The sequence below is a fragment of the Aptenodytes forsteri genome, unplaced genomic scaffold (assembly GCF_000699145.1).
Source record: "Aptenodytes forsteri isolate BGI_AS27 unplaced genomic scaffold, ASM69914v1 Scaffold234, whole genome shotgun sequence".
Classification (NCBI taxonomy): domain Eukaryota; kingdom Metazoa; phylum Chordata; class Aves; order Sphenisciformes; family Spheniscidae; genus Aptenodytes; species Aptenodytes forsteri.
Genome location: NW_008794006.1, coordinates 281,651 through 301,642, shown reverse-complemented (window position 1 = coordinate 301,642; position 19,992 = coordinate 281,651). Strand labels below are relative to the sequence as shown.

The following is a 19,992-nucleotide window of genomic DNA, read 5'->3' as shown; positions in this document are numbered from 1 at the left end:
CTGCCAAGCTGCTTTCCAGCTGGGTGGCCCCCAGCATCTACTGGTGTGTGGGGTTGTTCCTCACCAGGTGCGGGACTTTGCACTTCTCCTTGCTGAACTTCATGAGGTTTCTGTCAGCCCATTTCTCTAGCCTGTCAAGCTCACGCTGGATGGCAGCATGCCCCTCTGGCCTATCAGCCACTCCTCCCAACTTTGTGTCATTGGCAAACTCGCTGAGGGTACGCTCTGCCCCACTGTGCAGATCACTAACAAAGATGTTAAACAGGACTGGACCCAGTATGTGGTCCTCCTCCTCCTCCTCTCCCCCCAGGGTACACTGCTAGTTACCAGCCTCCAACTAGACTTTGCGCCGCTCGTCACCACCCTTAGGGCCCGGCCATTCAGCCAGTTTTCAATCCACCTCGCTGTCTGCTCATCCAGCCCCTACAGCAACAGCTTGAGGGGCTATGAGGCTCTTATGAGAGACACTGTCAGAGACCTTACTGAAGGCCTGGCAGACACTAGCCACTGCTCTCCCCTCATCTACCAGGCACATCTGTTCATCGTAGAAGTTTATCAAGTCAGTCAAGCATGACTTCCCCTTCATGAAGCCATACTGACTACTCCTGAGGAGTTTCTTGTCCTTCATGTACCTGGAAGAGGGTTCCAGGATGAGCTGTTCCATCACTTTCCCAGGGATCGAGGTGAGGCTGACCAGCCTGTAGCTCTGTGTGTTCTCCATGCCCGTCTTGAAGATAGGAGTGACAGCATGTGTGGAGGCCGTGCTCTGACTTTCTTTTCCTTCAAAATGGTGCTGTGTATGGTGTAAAAGGGAACATGTCCCTTGCACTGTAAAGTTAACCTCCTCTTCTACTCAATTCTTCTTGCATACCTTCTCTTTTTATTTCTGGAAGTCTCAGAGGCTTTATTTTCTCCCTTGTAAGAGTCATGTTTCATCTTGCAACCCACAGGTATTTATGTTGTCTTGGGCATGTTTCTGTACCTGGTAAGTGTTATCAGTGTTGTTCATTCAGGCCTGTGTCCAACCTGACCAAGTCAACTCCCCCTTTTTATGTAGCCAAAGATTGGATTAATACATTTGATATGGCATTATGCAAGAAGACTGTTTTTAATTGTTGTTCTGCCATGATCCCCAAGTCCTCCTTATGCTTGAGTCTGTGTTCAGTTGTTTGTTTATCATGACTCCTAAATCCTCTCTCACTAAAGTTGTGGCTTATTTTCTTTGTTTCTAGATGTAGAGCTTTACTTACTTGTATTAGAAGTATTTTGCATGCCAGTCTATCAAGCATTCAGGTAGCTCTGCCTATATCAATACTATGTCTTTCATACTGATTGCTGTTACTTATGCTGACACATTTCACTTTGACTTTTTTATTTTTTGCACTGTGCCTTTGGAGACACCAACTTCAGTTTAACTGAATAAATGAGTAATAAAAAGGATTTTGATACTTACAGGTTTTAGCATTAATATGGTTCATCTGTATCTATCATTGTATGACTTTGCTTGCCTCATGAACATCTGTTCCCCTAGACTCATCAATATGTACTCATGTAGCACAGCAGAGTTGTCATTGTTGATACATGTAATTAGACAAGACAGGGAACATTTATATCATCTAGCTCTGTCTGCATACGGACAGAAATTCTGATGGTTTTCTGAGTGTGGAACCATCACCGCTTTTTTAAAGCAAGCGTTACTAGTCATCATAAACAGGTACAGAATCTGTAGAGTTTTCTTCATTCAAATGCTTGTCTATATGCTAAAAGTTTTGTAATACGTTGGAGGTTTATTACTGTTCATTGCTAAGTAAAGATTATATCCTGACAGCATGTGATTACCCTGAAGACTTATGGAAATGATTGACCACAGTTTCTGGTCCAGTTACTATTCATAACTTAGCTATTTTACAATCTAAGAGGAGACAGATATTAACCCCCTATTTACAGGGTAGCTACAATGTACCTCTGATGTATAGCTTGCTCTGTTACATGTGGTCTTCTTTACATTAATTTAGGTAACTGACCTTTTGTAAATCCACATTGACTACTCCCAGGGACCTTCTCCTTCATGTACCTAAAAATGGCTTCTAAAAGGACTTGCTCTATGATTTTTTTTTTTTTCTTCCCCAGGCCTTGAAGTGTAGCTGATCAACCCGTAGTTCTTGGGTTGTTTTGCTTTTTTTTTTTTTTTTTTGAACATAGTTGCAACAATTACCTTTCTCTAGTCATTGGGTTCCTACCCCATTCTCTACAATCTTTCAGAGATGACAGAGAGTGGGACATCGTTCTGGTCTTTCAGTGCCCTTAAATGTACTACCTGCAGTCCCAGGAATTTGTATAGGTTGGGATTTCTCTAGAAATCCCTGACTCAAACTTACTGTACTACTGGTAGTTTGTCTTCCCCTTGAACCCTGTCTGTAGACCCAAAGACCTAGAAGACTTTGTTGGTGACAACCAAGGCAAAAGCTGAAGCAGTGTCTTGAGGCCCTGAAGCAAACTGAAGCACTGAGTGTCTCATCCCCGTCTGCATTTGCTGTTACAAAGTCACCCAACCCATTAGGACAGGGCTCATAGGGCCGTGCTTTTTTGTTTGTTCTTCTACTGTTTATCTAGCAATCAGTGTCGAATCAAGCATTATCAGTCTTTGTTAACTGAAATTAAAACTACAATTTTGTTTTTATTTAATAAAAAGTCTATTAATGCCATTACATGGCAGATTTTGCAGATAAATAGCTTCTTTGGTAGAGGGAAGTGATAAATAAATCTGACACCTTAGTAGCTATCTGCAATATGTGCATTGCAAAGCCAGTCTGAAAAATAAAATTAGATCACATTCAAAATAGGCAGATCATTCTGAAGAATAAAAATTCAGAAAAAATCATTTTATACTGCTTCTTTGGGATGTGAGTAGAATGGATACATTCAGGATTTGTATTTCAAACTTGAGACGTGTGTGTGTATACTTTGAGGTGATGGAAACAATAGAGAATACGTAATTTTATTTTTGGGAAATAAATGGACATTTTTAGATGAGTGTTCTGTCAATACTGAGGTATTAGCAATTTGTGGTACTAATTTTGTCATAGTGGCAAAATTTTAGAGGTAGAAGCACTTTCTTCTTTTCTTTTTTTCTTCCTCCTGGCCTCCCTGAAGGAAAACTTTACCTTTTTTTTTCTTTTTTTTTTTTTTAAACCTTTTCTCCTGAATTCAGGGCAAGCATACAAAGAAGAGCCATTGTTACCCACCAATGAACAGAGATCACCGCAGAATCATCCATGAATTAGCTCAGGTTTATGGCATTGAAAGTGTGAGCTATGACAACGAACCAAAGCGTAATGTTGTCATCACTGCAGTGAAGTACGTAATTCATTATTGTTTTCAAATCTATTAACTACAGTTTAAATAATTGGATGTTTTTATCACTTACTCGAATGAGTTTATTTACAGTGCAATTTGCAACATGCAGTAAATTCCAGTATAAATTTTTTTTAAAGCTGTTTTTAAATTCATAATTTCATAGGCTTCTATTTCCACTAGTCAAGTAAATCTTCAGAGAAGAAAACCCAATTAGAAATAAAAAAGCTAAGAAAATATTTTGCAAGGCTGTTTTCTGTTCATCTTAGCAGTAACTTTTTGTCTTTTTGCCATCAGCTACATTTGATAGAGGTATGAAAGATAACAAATGTCGTAAAATTTTATGAAAATTAATTGCTGGGTTGAGAAGTTGTACCTAAATTTGCACCTTCTTTGAAAAAATCTGGTATTGGAACTTATTTGTTCTCCACCTATCTGAAACTGCCACAGAGTATACTCCCTCTTTAGTTAATGGACAAAGAGGGAGCTGGAATTACAACAAATTGAAGAAACTTGTAAGCAAAACTGGAAATATTTGGAGAAGACCCACAGATGACAGTTCATACTAGAGAAGGAAATGAAGGGAGTATAGCTGGGGGAGAAGCAAGGTGATTGCACTGGAGACATAGTATGGGAAGGCTTCCCAAATCAGGTATCGAGGCTTCCTTGGTTCTGCTGCTCACTGAGCAGCATATTTAGTTTAGCACTGTTAAATTGTGGTTCTTCGATAACCAGTTGTTTTTAACTGTAGATATTGACTGTAGTTATTAAAAAAACCAACCCAACAAATAACCACAAAAAAACCTGTCACTGTCTGTGCTACTAGAGTGCCATGAGCTGCTCCTGAGCCTGTTCATGGGTTGGTAGCTTAGCTACAATCTTGATTTCTTCCAAGAGAGATGGAACACCAATTTGATACCCCTTTCTGTTTCCATGAAACAATTTAAGATACTCTTTCTTTTGTTTCTAGTAAAGGAAGGTGAGAAAAGAGATCATATTTGAAAAAGCTTATGTAAGAAAAAGAAATAGATGGGGGGCGGGATGAGAAATTAGTGAAGAGGATAACGTGTCAGAGAAAGGACCAGGACAAATGACTATGCTTTAAAAACAAAGACGTATCCTGCAACTTGAGAATGGGAGGCCTTCCTCTGTGGTTTTAGGAGAGATTGCACACTTGGTCTTTCCCTTGTGTTCAGGGAACAGTGTACCATGCAGAACGCACATGCTGCTATTTCACTTCTGCCACTCTTACAGACACAGAGTGGTCTACTAAAAATATACTTCAGCTGCATAGCAATGTTTCTTATTTCAGTGGATTCATCCAAAGCTTCTTGTCATTGTCTTTTTATTTGTCACTTCTTCAAGACATAAAAAACATTGAAGCCTCAGGCAAGTGATAGCTCAAGTTCCAGGATGATACTTTTGAGTATTTCGTAACAGCTTCTTCAAGTCCAGGGGCTAGTAATCACCAGAAAGTCCAAGTGGTTTGATTCCTTTTGTTTCATCCTGCTCTCAGCATTCCCCACGGATTTCTATTAGGGCTCGTCCAAGTATAGATAATTCAAAATGATGCTAGGCAAAGAGACCATTCTTCCTCTTCACACTCCCCCATTGTGTCATTGAAATGGTAACATCACCATACAGGGTACAGCTTGGTCAGAGGAGTGGGAAAGTCTCCTTGGTGCTAAGAAAGTTTCCTCCAACCAGACTTCTTCCTCTTCCGGAGATGTAGGAGCAAACTCCACAAATCTGCTTTGCCCTCAGCCCCTGCCCCATCATCATTCCACCACATCAGTAAGAATTGGTCATATTAGCTGCATTAGAATCACTTATGTACAGCATTGCCAATGTCTAACCACACAGAGAGTGTTCCCAGTATTGACTGTCAACGTTGATCTGAATTACAGTTCTGGTGTTTTGAAGTATAAGACCCCAAGTGAATCCTTGCAAGTGCCCTTCTCCATCTTTTGAGCAGTTGCAATACCAGATTCCTTTTGAACCAGGTTCAAAGGTAATGTCCAGACTGGTACGGTGAAAAGGGGAAGGCTTTTCTCTCCCAAGTTGACACATGTGCTTTGCTGTACCTGTCAGTGGTTTCTTGAAGTCTTTTATTCGTATGAATTTCCCTCCTCTTAGAATAACTCTGGATGCCAGAGCCTGTTAAGGGGTGTCTGCTTGTTGTTATGTAGTGACCAGTGTTCATGCACCTTGTATGGACTTGAGACATCCTGGAAGTGTTTTTGAGAACAGTCATCCCTGTAAGACCCATCCTTTTCCTGTTCCTTCCAGGAAGAACAATAGGGTCAGTCTCTCCTCACGAACAAGGGGACTTTTCAGGAAGGTGACAGGGTCCCTGCACATTGTTCTCACTGAGAAAACCACATCCTGCCATAGTCTCATCAATGTGTTCTCTATTACTCTTCACACAGGATTTTGTTTCCTTTCAATTAGGTCAGTCTGGAGACAGTTCAGGAGTGGTTACTTAGCTGCAGGCTACACAAGACCAGCAGGAACAAAGACCTAAAGAAATTAAAACCCCTGTAACTACATGAAAACACCCTTATCAGATCATGGCAGTTGTATCACAGAAGACAAAAGCTGTACATCCCAATTGCAGGGTTGAAAGGAAATTACATGCTCTGAGGAAACAGAATTACTCTTTGGCTTCTTTTAAGTTTTTCTGGACACATTTCAGTACTTGATCTCCAGGTACAAGTTCATTTTATTTAATAAGCTAACTGTCTCTGCAGCCTTTCTGGTATCTGGAATAACTTCACTTCCAATTTGACAGAAGTTCTGATGACTTCCTGAAGGTACTCTATCGCTGTAAGGACTTTTATTCTACCCTTCATCTCTAGGAATTTTCTCCTCTGCCATAAGGAAAAAAGCTAACTTTCTCCCCACCCCCTTTGCAATCACAGAGGCCTTTTCCAATGACTGCATCTCAACACCTCTAACCTCTTAAGGCTTTTTGAGCAATTTAAGCACAAATAATGCTACAGGTCACCAGCCAAGGTGGTTTTAACAGCAGTCCTGCTCTAGAAAAGAGCTACATCTCTTTCTTACTATTTTTCCTTCAATCTTGACATCATTTGCTCTGAGAATAGTATGTGTTGCCTCCTGACAGCTATGTGAAGTCTAGACAATCGGGAGATTGTTTGAGAGCCACTTGCTTCATTATTCCACCCAAACTGTAGCAGCTTTTGGAGACACTTCTCACAAAAACCTGCTCTGTCTGAAAGCTGATGGATCATTATTGCAAGGCTACACGGAGTCAGTTCTGGACAGATTAGCGGGCAAAGAATTTTGTAGTAGTTCATACCAAAACAGATCAATGCTGATCCATCCTGGAGTTATAAAAATTGAACTTCCAGTCTTTATGGAGAAGATAAGTTTGAGTCCTGATTTCCACAGTTCAGTTTTATACAACAAGCCATCCTGTCAGCACTACCAGTGTCGTATAGTCATCAGATAGTTATGTTCTCCTTGCTTTTCCCTGGTGTGCTGCTAAAACTTTGTCATCTCATCTTTGTTGCTTGGGGCAGGCAGTTGTCTTTTTTTCCTTACTTTGAGAGTAAGTTAATAGAATGAAGAATGACAACTTTCATATCAAAATGTCCAAAGTACTTGCAGAGCCTTTTGGTTCCATCTCCACAGTTCTACTACAACTGATGGTAGATAACCATGATTTACGTTAGCAGGAAGGGAGGGTCTGCTTTCTTTCTCTTTCTGGCAATTAGTCAAGGTTTTTTTTTTCCATTGTACACCTATTTAGTTGAATTCAGTTGTTTGGTTTTCTTCCAGATGATCTGAATATGATTGGCTGTTTCAGGTTTGGTGGTGGTTGTTTTTTTAAACCAATGAATAGAAATATTCACAGAATTTTGGGGAGATTGGAGTCAGTCTAGTGTTGCCCTGTGTGTCACCAAGGTATACAGGAAGTGGTGTACATTTTGCTTAAGTGTTCATTGATAGATTTTCATCTCTAAAGCCTCTGTGGTTTCATGGCTGGACAGTCTGCTGTGTATCTCTTCTGCTTTTTTTTGGAGGGACACAATCTTGTCAAAGCAAAAACAGGGCTAGGCCTTGATGTGGACAAAGCAAATTTGGTTCGAGGATCTCCTGTAACTGTCCACAAGACTTTGATCCCTCCTCATTTTTAAAAGTTTGATACATTAACCCTCTACAGCCTGGGAACATTTCACTTCACAGCAGAGCTGCTGTATTTACTTTCTTGGAATGCAAGAATATTCTCTTTTCTAATAAGATTTTTTTTTTTAGCTAATTGTAGAAATAAGTGCACGTGTTCTGTTTTCATGCATTCCAGAACTCTCATTTATTTTCTTTTTTTTACTACACAAGCAAGATTTAGCCTGACATTTTAAAGACAGACACCTTACTTTACTTGGTGAAGGCCTTTCTAGCCTTCCTTTTTTTTGCCTATTTACCTCCAGTCAATTGGGTTTCCATGTTTTTGCACACCATGGTTTATAAAAAGGAAAGAAGACAACAAAATATTCTCCCATCTACCTTTGTCCTCTTTTAGTCTTTTCAGGTAGAGCTCTACAGTTGAGAGGTAACTGAAATGATAGTGGGAGCATTTGGCTTTATATGCCAGGCTTGGAGCTAAAGGAGTTTTAACCCATTTTATAGAAGAGGGGAAAATTAGCTGTTCTCAACTGATAGGACACTAATATACTTGCTGTTAGAATGTACATGTTAACATAATATAATCTTGAAAAAATTATGGTCAGTGGCAAGTAACTTTTTTTTTTTTTTCAAATAATGAACACTTTCAGTGTTGGGAAGATGGGGACATTATTTGAGTTGGTGACCTATGTTTGCAAGATTTTGCAGTTCATTTGAACAGGCTGTCAGTACTCAGTTTAAAACAATACTGAAATGGGGTCAGGGTCATCACTTCATATTTTAGTGGACTTCTGACTTACCTTGAGAATGTTGTGGAGTTTTTCATCTGCGATGCCACAGTATCACAGGAATTGGCCATTATATTTTCAGAACTGATAGAAACAAGACATGATGGAAATAAGACAAATTTTTTTTAAGCTCTGAAATAGAACTAGTGTTCATCTGTGTACTGATGTGAGACTTCAACTGCTTAGAGCCCTGAGAGAGTTGGGGAAAAAATATGAATTACCGAGTATGTGACAAAGCATGGAACTCTTAACACATATTTCTGGAATTGTAACAATACACAAGCCATTGTTTTGCAGCATTTTTTGCTATTCAAAATGTAATTTTCAAAGGAGCAAGATGAACTTGAAAGTAGGAATTTAATGTCATTAGTAAAAACAGAGAATCTCATGGTCTAGAGGACTCTGCTCTGGGAGGAGCTTATTTAAAAATTCATGAATAAAATAAACAAGGAGGAAACATTATTTAGTGATTGACATAGAATCATAGAATCATTTAGGTTGGAAAAGACCCTTAAGATCATCAAGTCCAACCGTTAACCTAATACTGCCAAGTCCACCACTAAACCATGTCCCTAAGCACCACATCTACAAGTCTTTTAAATACCTCCAGGGATGGTGACTCAACCACTTCCCTGGGCAGCCTGTTCCAATGCTTAACAACTCCTTCAGTGAAGAAATTTTTCCTAATATCCAGTATAAACCATTCAGATAGAAATAGGAAAGCAATCCAGCTTAGTGTACCAGAAGTAGTTTGGTCTTAAAACATCAGTAGCATGGGTTTAGAGGAAAGTGCAAGAAAGGTAAGAAATTGACCTTGACAAGGTTTAAGAATTTTAATTTATTCAGCTTATTCCCCCCCAGAAAAGATGAAAAAGAAACTGTGAATGAAAAGATGCTGATAGTGGAAGGTTTTTCAGTCTTGCAGTTAAGTCATAACAGTGAACGGAAGTTGAAATAAGCAAGCTAACTCTTGAAAGTGGCTCATGAATTGATAGGAAATTTTAAGACATCTCCACAGCCTATTAGAGATATAGTGTGTTTGGTAATTACTTGGATTTTTTTTTTTAATTAGATGCCTTTGTGGAACAATCTTTCTAGGTTTTTTTCTGGGTTGTTCGGTTGGTTGGTTGGGGTTTTTTTTATATCCTTCCTCTTTTTCCAGCCAGTGCAGCCTTTGGGCATGGACTGCCATACTGAAGTTGAGTGTGATTCACAGCCAATATATGCTTAAAGCATATAAATATACATGCTAAAGTACACTGTCCTCCTATATTGGAGAAAATACTGCCCTGCACCACAGCCACAGGGTGGCTCCTGCATTGCAGCTGGGACAAACACAAGTGGGATGCTTCATTGTGTGGTTGTGATCACATAATGGATTGTAACTAGTGTGGAGGGCAAGAAGAGCCTAATGCCTGTTATTTTTCTGATCTCATTCACCTGGGCTAGCTGACAAGGAAGATGCAGTGTTGCTGCATTGTTCCTGGAAGAATGCTGCTTAGCAGGGCTATTCTGAGTGCAGAGTGATAAACAAGTTTAACGTGACTTACTGCCAGAGTTCAAGAACACATTTCCAAAACATTAGATAACATGTTCTGAAGATGCAGTGAACTGTGTTCACATGATGCCGAGTTAAGCTATTAAGTTGTTGCTTCTGATGTTATATTTGTTCTGTGAAAGAACAGATATATGTTGCCCTAGAATGCAAGTATTGCATTTTTGGTATTTTAACAGTTGATCATGTTGTGCACTTCATAGTAGAAAGGAGTTGTGCACTTCACATGCAGAAAGGAAGGAGTCTGGGTACCAACACTCAAATCTAGTAAACTGCTTCTGCATCTTTTATAGACAGTGATCAAAAGACATTTAGAATACTGGAAATCTTGTTGTTAATAATGAAAATGGAATTTGCACACTGTTGGTCTCTGTGGTTGGAAAATTAAATATTTGAATAGATGATTTGAGTATACAAGTATGAATTCTGACACCAGAACTGCTACTTACAAATGTAACTCTTTTGCTCTAACTTCTTAATGAATATAAATTCCTATTGAATTAAATAACCTTTCTTTTATTTCTCTAGAGGGAAATCCATTTGTCCAAGCAATACCTTAACTTCTGTGCTAGATAAAGAAATGCAGAGCAGGGCTCCACCTCCTATTCCTCATTACAAACAAACAGATAAGTAAGGAATTTGTTTTTGAAACTGTATTCTTCAATTTTGTGCTGAGTTACCTGAGGAGAGTGTTCCTGAGCTTCAACTTCATACTCCCTGTTTCTTTGTTTTCCCAACCCACACACAGCTTTGGAGCTTGCAGTCTGCACTAAGATTTTCTTTCCGTAGAAGTAAACCTGAAATGAAGTGCTAAGAAAAATGTAGGATTGACTGTGTGGTATAGGAGTAGTGGTAATATAACAAACATTGTGGACTTTATTTTTTAATAAAGATTAGATAGTTGGGAAGAGATGGCTGTTTTGGAGTTTTTGTGATGTTTTTTACCTTTAACTGTTCTGTGTAAAACATAATGTCTTACTGGCATAAAATGATTTATGTGGACAGGTAGTAAATGTATTTTTCTTGTGTAGATATGACTATACAATTGGCTAAAGGTGAACTACTGTTTTTCTCAGTGAAAACTACTGAAGGTGGGCTATATAAGGCTTCTTGGTAAATAGTCTAATAGAACAGTCTTTACTTTATATGACCTGCCAGATTCAGGTACCTGTAGTCATCTCATAGTTATGAATTTTTTTAATGGATGGCTTGTTCTTTGTTAAGGTTTACCTTTCAGAACTTTTTTCCCCCAAGTTATTTCCAAATTAGCATTTGAAGTCATGTTGTGTGAAGTACCATTTTCAGAAAGGACAGCTTAATTTTGCAGTAACTATTGCAGTAGCTATTGGGTGTTTAAAGGGCTGGTGGAATACAAAGTCGGCTGTTTGGAGAAAATTTAAATTGTTTCAGAACTAAGCACCTGGAGTAAAACACGTCTAAAATGACTGCTTACGGTCTAACTCAATGTGAATTTTAAAAAGTTTGTTATTCTTTATTTCCACTTACTTCTGTGGGATTCCTGTCTTCAGTGACCCTAATGAAAGCGGCTTATGTGGCAAAATTAAATTAAAAAAATGCTTTAGCAATTTATTTTTAATTACTAGAAGTTAAATTTCTTTAGAAGTGCTTAATTCTACAAAATATTCTGGAAGATCCCATACTGTCCTAAGGAAAAAATCTTTACAGTGTTTGGATTTGGTATTACCACATACTTTTTGTTACTCTTGCTTTTAAAAGTGGGCAGATTTGATCATCAGCTTGCTTCAACAGTATTTCTTTTGTTTATTCTTTTAAAAAGGCATGTTGAACATTTAGTCTTCAGTATCGTTTTTGTAATAAATATTACCAGTAAATGGTATTTTCTGGTAAAAACCCAAAACAAATTGTATCAATTCAGCCACACATTAGTGTACATTCATTTAATAAAGTATATGTTTTTTCCAAAAATCAGTTAACAAAGGCTTTCTGGAGCATTAAGGTACTTCCATTAAAACATAATTTAGAAATGCATGCCACTTACCAGTGCAGCGTGCGTGTGCACGCTGAGACATTATGGGAGTGTGATTTCAGTTTACTTTGTTTCTTGTTTTTCATGCGGGTGAGTAACATCTAATATTCTTATAATTTCAGGAGTAGTGGGAACAGTGGTTTATCCAAACCATTAAAAGAAGAGCCCGTAATTGACTACTTTGATGTCCAGGACTGAAGTGATTGATGTAGAATTATGATACAGAAGCTTAGAGGTGAAGATACTAAGTTATTGTGTGAGGCGCTTTTTGGTTATCTGTCAAATGATCAGTTGTTCAGCATAGTCATGATTTAACATCTAAGGTTACATTCATTGTGATACTTTAAAAAGTTATGCATTTTTACAGTTTATGTAACTGCATAATACCTAACAGTAGTATAGCTTTTTAAACTTGGGTTTGGTGCAATTTTTTATCTAATGTGCTGTCAGAATGATGTAGATTTCCATTGATGCCTTTAAAGTGAGAGAACTGGTAATCAAATATATTTTTGGAGGTAGTAAGAACAATGATGAATCTCAAAGATTTATTTTGACATATCTCACACAACTTAAAATGGACCAGAAATAATCTGTGTTAAGAACACTGATGGGAATACTAAAGCGTTTTTTTCATATTTTATTAATTCACTTTTGTGTTAATGTGGTAAATTTGGGAATTTGAGTTACTCTTCTACATGGAAGGAAATATAAAATTTAATCTAAGTATGAACGTATACACTAAATGCCCATTAAAAGCACAGAATTCCTTTCCTGAAGAACCAGGATTTGGGGAAGGTGGGGAATTAAGACTTATTTTGCTTACCCAAACCCAAAAAAACCCAACTACCCCAAAAAAACCAAGACAAGAAAATTATGAATCCTTTCTTACTCAAGAGCTTGAACAAAATCAGACTTTATATATTATTTTGATGTTCTATTTGGTTTAATTTGTATTTAGATATATTAGCTTGATGGTCTTCTAGGGGGGTCTTTTTGCATGGTTTTATTGGGGGTTTATAATCTTTTTCTGTGCTGTGCAAGCTTAACGTGGATGTGTGAAGTTTGGTTTAAGTATGTTATGAATTTGGAATAATATTTGTAAAATTTATAAGACCATCTGTCTAAACTGTTTGGCAATGGAAGATCTTTGTTTTATGGAAAATGCCATAAACAAAATGGGATAATGGTTTAAACAGTGAAAGACACCGAAGTGGTCTCATAGACGGTGAATTGTTTCCAGATGATGAATTAAGGTAGGTGAGTAGCTCTCTGGGAGAGGAGATTGTAGGTCTGATCAGAAGAGGTGACACAGCTCTGAATTTGAGTAATACCTGTTCACTTGAGAAGAACGTTTTTTGAACTAGTAATTTTAGTAACTGACACTGATGCGCTCTGTTTCTTGTTCCTTGTGGCTGGCTACATGTAGCGCTAAAGGTGAGTCCCCTGTACAGCATCAGAGGCTGCTGCTAAAAGGGGCTTAGCATAATGAAGAAACAGATCTAGCAGAAGACTTGTCATCTGTTGTTGATTTTTTTTTTTTCAGCCAGCTCATTGTGGTGTAGCATGAGATGTGTTGCCAAGAAAATGGAAGGCAGTTATCCATGCTTAGATTCACTTACAGTTATCGCATAACCCTGAGCCTTAACTGTGAAGCATTCTGTGGCTACATTTCATCTTGAACAGCTTGTGAAACATGAAAGAATGAGCAGCAAACTCACAGACCATATCTGTCCCCCAAAATGTTTTGAAAATTAGAATGCATGCTGTTATTGCCTATTTTTGTAGGAGCTTATTATTTCACATTAAAAAAATATGCAGTCTTACATGTTTCTAAACATTTGAAATGCATATGCTTCAGGTAAAACAGTTACCAGAAGGATTCTCAAACCTCAAGAATGTTCAGGCTTTTAATTTGCATGTAGTGATTTAAATTGGTTTTACCTTTTTTTGTCTAATATTTTGTGAACAGAAATGAAAAATAAATTAACATAGCTTATATTGCCCTTAATTTCTTAAGCAAATTAATGTTTGTTTCTACAAGGTGTACTGCTTTGCTAAGTTCAGCTGAAGAAGTAAGTTGTTCGGCATCTTTCCAGGAATGTATTTCTTCAGTCCCTTCATTGTGAGGAGTGTATCTATTCCAGTGCTTGCTCAAGTGCCAGCTCAGTGTGGCCAGACAAAGGCTAATTCTGGTTTTGAAACTCAGAGCTATGTTAATATAGCACTGTTTTCAAGCTAGTAACACCTGTTAGGGAGAATGTACACAGTTATACTGCAAAGGTAGGTTCTGGACAGGAGCAGGCACACACATCCGGTGAGCTGAGAGTATAAAGTTAGATGCACGTACACTGGAGCACACGCAGTTGGTATACCATAGGTAGACCTAACATTACAGAAAACCAAAGTGATTTAGTTGATAATAAATAGAATAAAGCTGAAGCCTATTAACTTTTCACAGAGTTTCACATGAATATAGCTAAAACTTCACATTTGCACCTCTGATTTGAAATTTAAAACTTAAAAGGTTTTGCTAGCATTATATTTAGCTCTGCTCTTCGAAATTTTTATCAGATTATGGCTTTAACATAAAAATGTGAACCTTGGTGAGATGCACTTCAGCAGTCAAGTATTCTGCCACTGCTTTTAATAAGAAAACCCAGGTAATCTTCAGCTTCTGAAGTTGAGACTAAGAATTATTACTGAATCTGTTCATACTGAGAAGTCATAATTCTCATCACTAAACCCCTTAACTACATGAATGTTAAAATATTTTTATAGATCTGTATCTTACACATCTCTCAGTCGTGGCTGTTGGAGCATATCTGTAGCTATGAAGCAAGTCACATGTACAGAAACATTTATTTTGAAATGCATTTTAATAACTTGGTTAAAAACATGATACCATACACTTACCCAGGAAAGTAATACCAAAAAGAAAGTATTGATGTCTTTCTTCCCAGAACATAGTTACATAGCCTTAAGAAGGAACTCAGCAAAGTTTAACAGTGGTGCTCTCCTCTCTGTTCTGGTTTGCTTTTGCTGCAATGTATCTGTGACTTTCATATGGAATAGTACTAAAGGCTGTAGTTTTGATATCTGTGATAATTCACCTTCATATTGCACGTGTGCCTCATGGAAATATTTTTCAAATAGCTATTTTGTAAATCTGAGCTGGCCTTTACACCTTTTATCTAATAGAAAAATGAGTGGATAAAAGAAATCTCTGCATCAGTGAAGTCAGTGGCAAAAATCCTATTGACATCACTGGAACCAAGACTTAAGCTTCAATATACTAATCATTTTCCACAGCCCTAAGAATAATATGAAAAAAGTACTCTGCAATAAGCATCTTTTGAAATAAATTATGTGATGTCAGTTGGAATTCATGCAACTTCATGAAGTGCTTTTCAAGTTGTGTATGAAATAGGCAGATACTTTGGCATTTGGGCTGTGCTATTACTTATCTATATTAAAGTTTAAAGTGCTCTGAATATTCAGTGCTTGGGTTTAACCTAAAATTGTGTAAGATGCGTAAGTAGACTTCAATACCACTGTCTCTGTGGCAGTTTTGTACAGTTTCTGCCGCATAATGAGCAAAGTAAAATTGTTCTAAAACACTTAAGTTATTTGTTGAAAGTTTTATATTTGACTTGATTTTTTTTCAAGTTACTGGTATAAAATTACTTCCTTTATAAACCTGAAATAAATCTAAGTTGAAAGTTCAGTGCTTTGGAATTGTTTGCAAGCTTTGTCTTGGTATTCCAAAGTTGGAAGACTGAGATATCACAGAGGAAAAAATAAAGATTTAAATGGCAGTTTGGGGAGTCCTTTTCCTCAAATTTTGAAATATGAGGTGTGATTTCCTGCATGTGAAGTGATTTTAAATGAATGCTGTAAGGAGAATGAAGCAAGTAAAGAGGGACTCCCCAGGAAATGGAGAGTAAGGATTATCTGCTGCCTTCTTGGGATTCAGAAGAAGGGAGAGATTATTATCTGAATAGAAATGTACATTTTGGTTATCTGAAAAAACCTTTACTATGTCAGCCTAAATGCTACTTGGCAATAAAATGTATGATTCTAACTCATTGTCCCTTCATTGTTGTTTGTCCACCGTTCAGTTGTGATGGTGGCTGTAAAGAAGAGTGATATGGGGCGGGGGGAGAAGTGAGGACTAATGTCACTTAAAAGTCCCTATGGGCATTAGATTTAACAAGTACTGGATGACAGATGTTATGGGAGCAGGGTGGTGAAAACTTTGCCAACACAGTTCAGTAGATGGCAGGGAGACTCAAAAAGCAAACAGTCTGAAAATCAGAAGTTTGAAATTATTTGAACTGCTCCCTCCTCAAACTTTAATAATACCAAGTAATGCATCTCCAATGGCAAAAGCTACAGAAATGAAGAATAGCAGCAAAAAAGTTTCAGTGGCCTGACCTGATACTTCGGATGGAGTGCAAGATGGCTCAAAGAAATTCAAGAAATGATCTGAGCTTGAAGAGTTCTTGAAAGACAGCTGAAAACCTTTTGTCTTACTACCTCAACTGCCAGTAAGTTTGGACTTTCTTTTCAGGATATTTTGGAGGATGAAGATGGCATGTTGCAGGTATATAAGCATTGCAAAACAGATCTTAATTGGAAGTCTCTGCCTGAAAAAAATACTTACACTTCAGTTCAGGACTGTCGTTGACTAGAAGGTGACCAAACATCATTGTTATCAGTGTGTGCAAATGGCAGCAGAAGAGACAAATTTTGCTTTCCGTTCACTTATCTTGTCTATGTTTGGAAATAAGTCATTCAAGTCATGACATGGTCACAACAGTCCCTTATAGGTTAAAAAAAAAAATGCTTAGATAGATACTACTGTTCAAATAATGTTGAGTTTTGAGTATTTCAGACTTCGTAGATGCTGAAGTCCCAGCAGAAGCCTTGCTACTTAACAAATGCTGTTCTCATCCTTTACGAAGATGCTGAATTCTTCAAGATGGTTGATGTGCGAATTTTTATGTCTATACACTTGTTATTTAACTGTGAACCAGTTAATGCCAGAGACCTTAGAAAGGGTGTCTTTACAAAGGCTGTATTTTGGATGCTCTTGAGCTATAGATCAGGTTTCTTAGTCTTGGTCATCTCTGGATTTTTGGAGGAAGTAGCGCAGCTCTTGAGCAGAGGGAAGGAGGCCACGTTGCTGCTACCCCGGGAGAAGCCAGGTCCCAGAAGGATCCTGGGAATCTGTCCTGGTTTCGGCAGGGATAGAGTTAATTTCCTTCCTAGTAGCTGGTACAGTGTTTTGGATTTAGGATGAGAACAAAGTTGATAAGGCACCGATGTTTTAGTTGTTGCTGGGTAGTGCTTACACTAGCCAAGGACTTTTCAGCTTCCCATGCTCTACCGACTGAGAAGGCTGGAGGTGCACAAGAAGCTGGGAGGGGGCACAGCCAAACTGGCCAAAGAAACATTCCATACCATGTGACGTCATGCTCAGTACCTAAACTGGGGAAAGCTGGCCGGGGGGGCCGCTGCTCGGGGACTGGCTGGGCATCGGTCGGCGGGTGGTGAGCAATTGTACTGTGCATCACTTGCTTTGTGTATTATTATTATTATTACATTATTATTTTATTTCAATTATTAAACTGTTTTTCTCTCAACCCACCAGTTTTTCTCACTTGTGCTCTTCCAATTCTCTCCCCCATCCCACTGGGGGGGGGGGGAGGGCGGGGAGGGGGTGAGGGGCGGGGTGGTGCTCAGTTGCTGACTGAGGTTAAACCATGACAGAATCCTTTGGTGTTAATAGAACCCTGTTGCAGGTAGCAACATGTGGATCCTTTCAGCTTCCAGCCAAAGCATAGGTGAGCGTGCCTTTATGTTCAGTGGGTGAAATCTGCTGCTGAATATGCTTTGCTCCCTTCTAGAGTATGGGCTGTGGTATGGGTGAGGTGCCCTTCTACAGTCCAGGCTTATGTCTTGCTCTGCCACCCCATGAGCTACTTTTTCCAGCACCGTATATTTGTTTTGATGTCAGGGTGTCCAATTTTATACTTCTATAGAAAATGCAGGTCTTTCACAATAGAAAATGGGTTTTGCCACTGAAAGAATCTTTTTCAGAGCACAGACCAAGGCATACACCTTTCTGGTGTTTCAGGCAATCCTCTGTAAATTGGTTTAGGCTCCATCATTGTACGACCTACTGTTGGCTGCTCTGGAGCTCTTTTCAGTGAGAGGAAGGAGGGGCAAAATGTGTCTGTTGTGTGGAGATCTGCTTTGGTTGCTGCTCACAACTTTACTTTCTGTGAAATCATGTCCAGGAACTGCCACCTAGTAAATGACTCAGCTTTCTACTGGATCTAATGTGTGCCTATTCCAATGTCCAGTCTTCTTGCTACATCCACATTTATTCCCTTAAAGTGTAGAAAATTTATTCTAGTCAGAGGACTAGAGGGATTCATTTGTAAGGAGCTGTAACAAACTAAACGAAAAATCATGATCACTGTAAAGGAAAACTCATCTTAATAGAATGCTTTTTATATAGTAGGTAGGAAGCAAAGGCCTGTCTCTTTCAAAATTGTGTATGTAGGGTAAGCTTACATGTTTTACTAGGGAGCATTTTTTATAAATCTCAGTTCTAGGAAATAAGAGGCTGTGGTGAAAACTGAGTAGTGAGATACATTGGATAGTTGCCTATCAAACAATGCAGTCAGGAAGGTACATTCTGTCCATTCGAGGCACCTAGAGAGATTATCTTTTTTTAACAAGCTATTTAAGGAATTTCAGAATTTACTGCTTACCCAGTAAGTTCGATACCTCTTAATAGATACTAATAAATGCTGTTTCAGGAAGCATTGATTAAAATCTTCAGTCAGTGCAGTAACTCCTGGGATAAGTACTGATTTAGGTTGGTGTTTAAATTCAGTATGTTGGCATGAAATAAACAGGTGCCAAAGTTTCTAATTAAGTATGTGTCTGTGTGACTGCTTAGGAAGGACAATTCAGCAGCTTCAATCAAAGGCTTATGCAATTCTAATTATATTCTGTTGAAGTAGGCAGTGATTAAACAGATACGGGATTGCTGCCACTGTAATATCAATGAAATAACTAATTAATGAATTTTTATTTAAGGTGTATTTCTGGTAACTTTATTAGACATTTAAGGAATGCTACATCTTACCTGTTAGCTGACATCTAAGTACTTACTAAGTAATGTAAGTAATGTATTTACTAAGAAGTAGCTGATAAAGCCCCATATGAAATCAATGAAATTTTTATCCCATGGTTCTCCCATTTTTTCCAGTCCTGACTATGAGAAATTATTTTAGTCTTCAGCCTAAATGTACACAAAGCCATGCACCTGGAATGGAATAACCCCATGCAACTGTACAGGCTGGAGCCCATTGTCTAGACAGCAGCTTTGTGTAATAAGACCTGGGGGGCAGGGGCTCCTGGGGGGCAGTAAGTTGAATGTGAGTTAGCAGTACACCCTTGTGGCAAAGGCAGCCAGCTGTGTACTGTGCTGTATTAGTAAGCACGAAGACAGCAGGTCGAGGGAAGTGATTACTCCCCTCTATTCAGCACTTGTGAGATGACTTCTGTACTACTGGGTCCAGCTCTGGGCTCCCCAGTAAAAGAAAGACCTGACTGGAGTGAGTCAGAGGACCGCCAAGTTGGTCACGAGGCAGGAGTACATGACATACAGGGAGAGGTTGAAGGTACTGGATTTGTTCAGCCTCAAAGAGAGAAGACTAAGAAGAGGTCTTACTGCTGTCCACAACTACCTAATGGGAGGGTATAGAGAAGGCAGAGCCAGAGTGCACTGTAGAAGGATGAGAGGAAATAGACACAAGTTGAAACATGAGAAATTATGACTTGATATGTGCAAAATAACTTTTACCATGAGGGTGGCAAAATACAGCATGAGTTTGCTCAGAAATCTTACAGAACCTTCTTCCCTGAAGTCATTAAAAACTCAACTAGATGAGGTCATGTCCTGGTTTCGGCAGGGATAGAGTTAATTTTCTTCCTAGTAGCTGGTACAGTGCTGTGTTTTGGATTTAGGATGAGAACAAAGTTGATAATGCACCAATGTTTTAGTTGTTGCTGGGTAGTGCTTACACTAGCCAAGGACTTTTCAGCTTCCCATGCTCTAC

General features: G+C 38.5%; 1 protein-coding gene across 1 annotated transcript in view; it reads left to right on the top strand.

Annotated features, from left to right (window-relative positions):
- NFX1 (nuclear transcription factor, X-box binding 1) overlaps nt 1-15,934 on the top strand; it is a 72,920-nt gene extending 56,986 nt beyond the window's left edge. Inside the window, exons 22-24 of the mRNA XM_009289822.1 lie at nt 3,212-3,357; nt 10,375-10,476; nt 11,977-15,934. Of these exons, the coding sequence (XP_009288097.1) occupies nt 3,212-3,357; nt 10,375-10,476; nt 11,977-12,052 (324 nt within the window). The 3' untranslated portion in view covers nt 12,053-15,934. The remainder of the gene's footprint in view (nt 1-3,211; nt 3,358-10,374; nt 10,477-11,976) is intronic.
- The last annotated feature ends 4,058 nt before the right edge of the window (nt 15,935-19,992 follow it).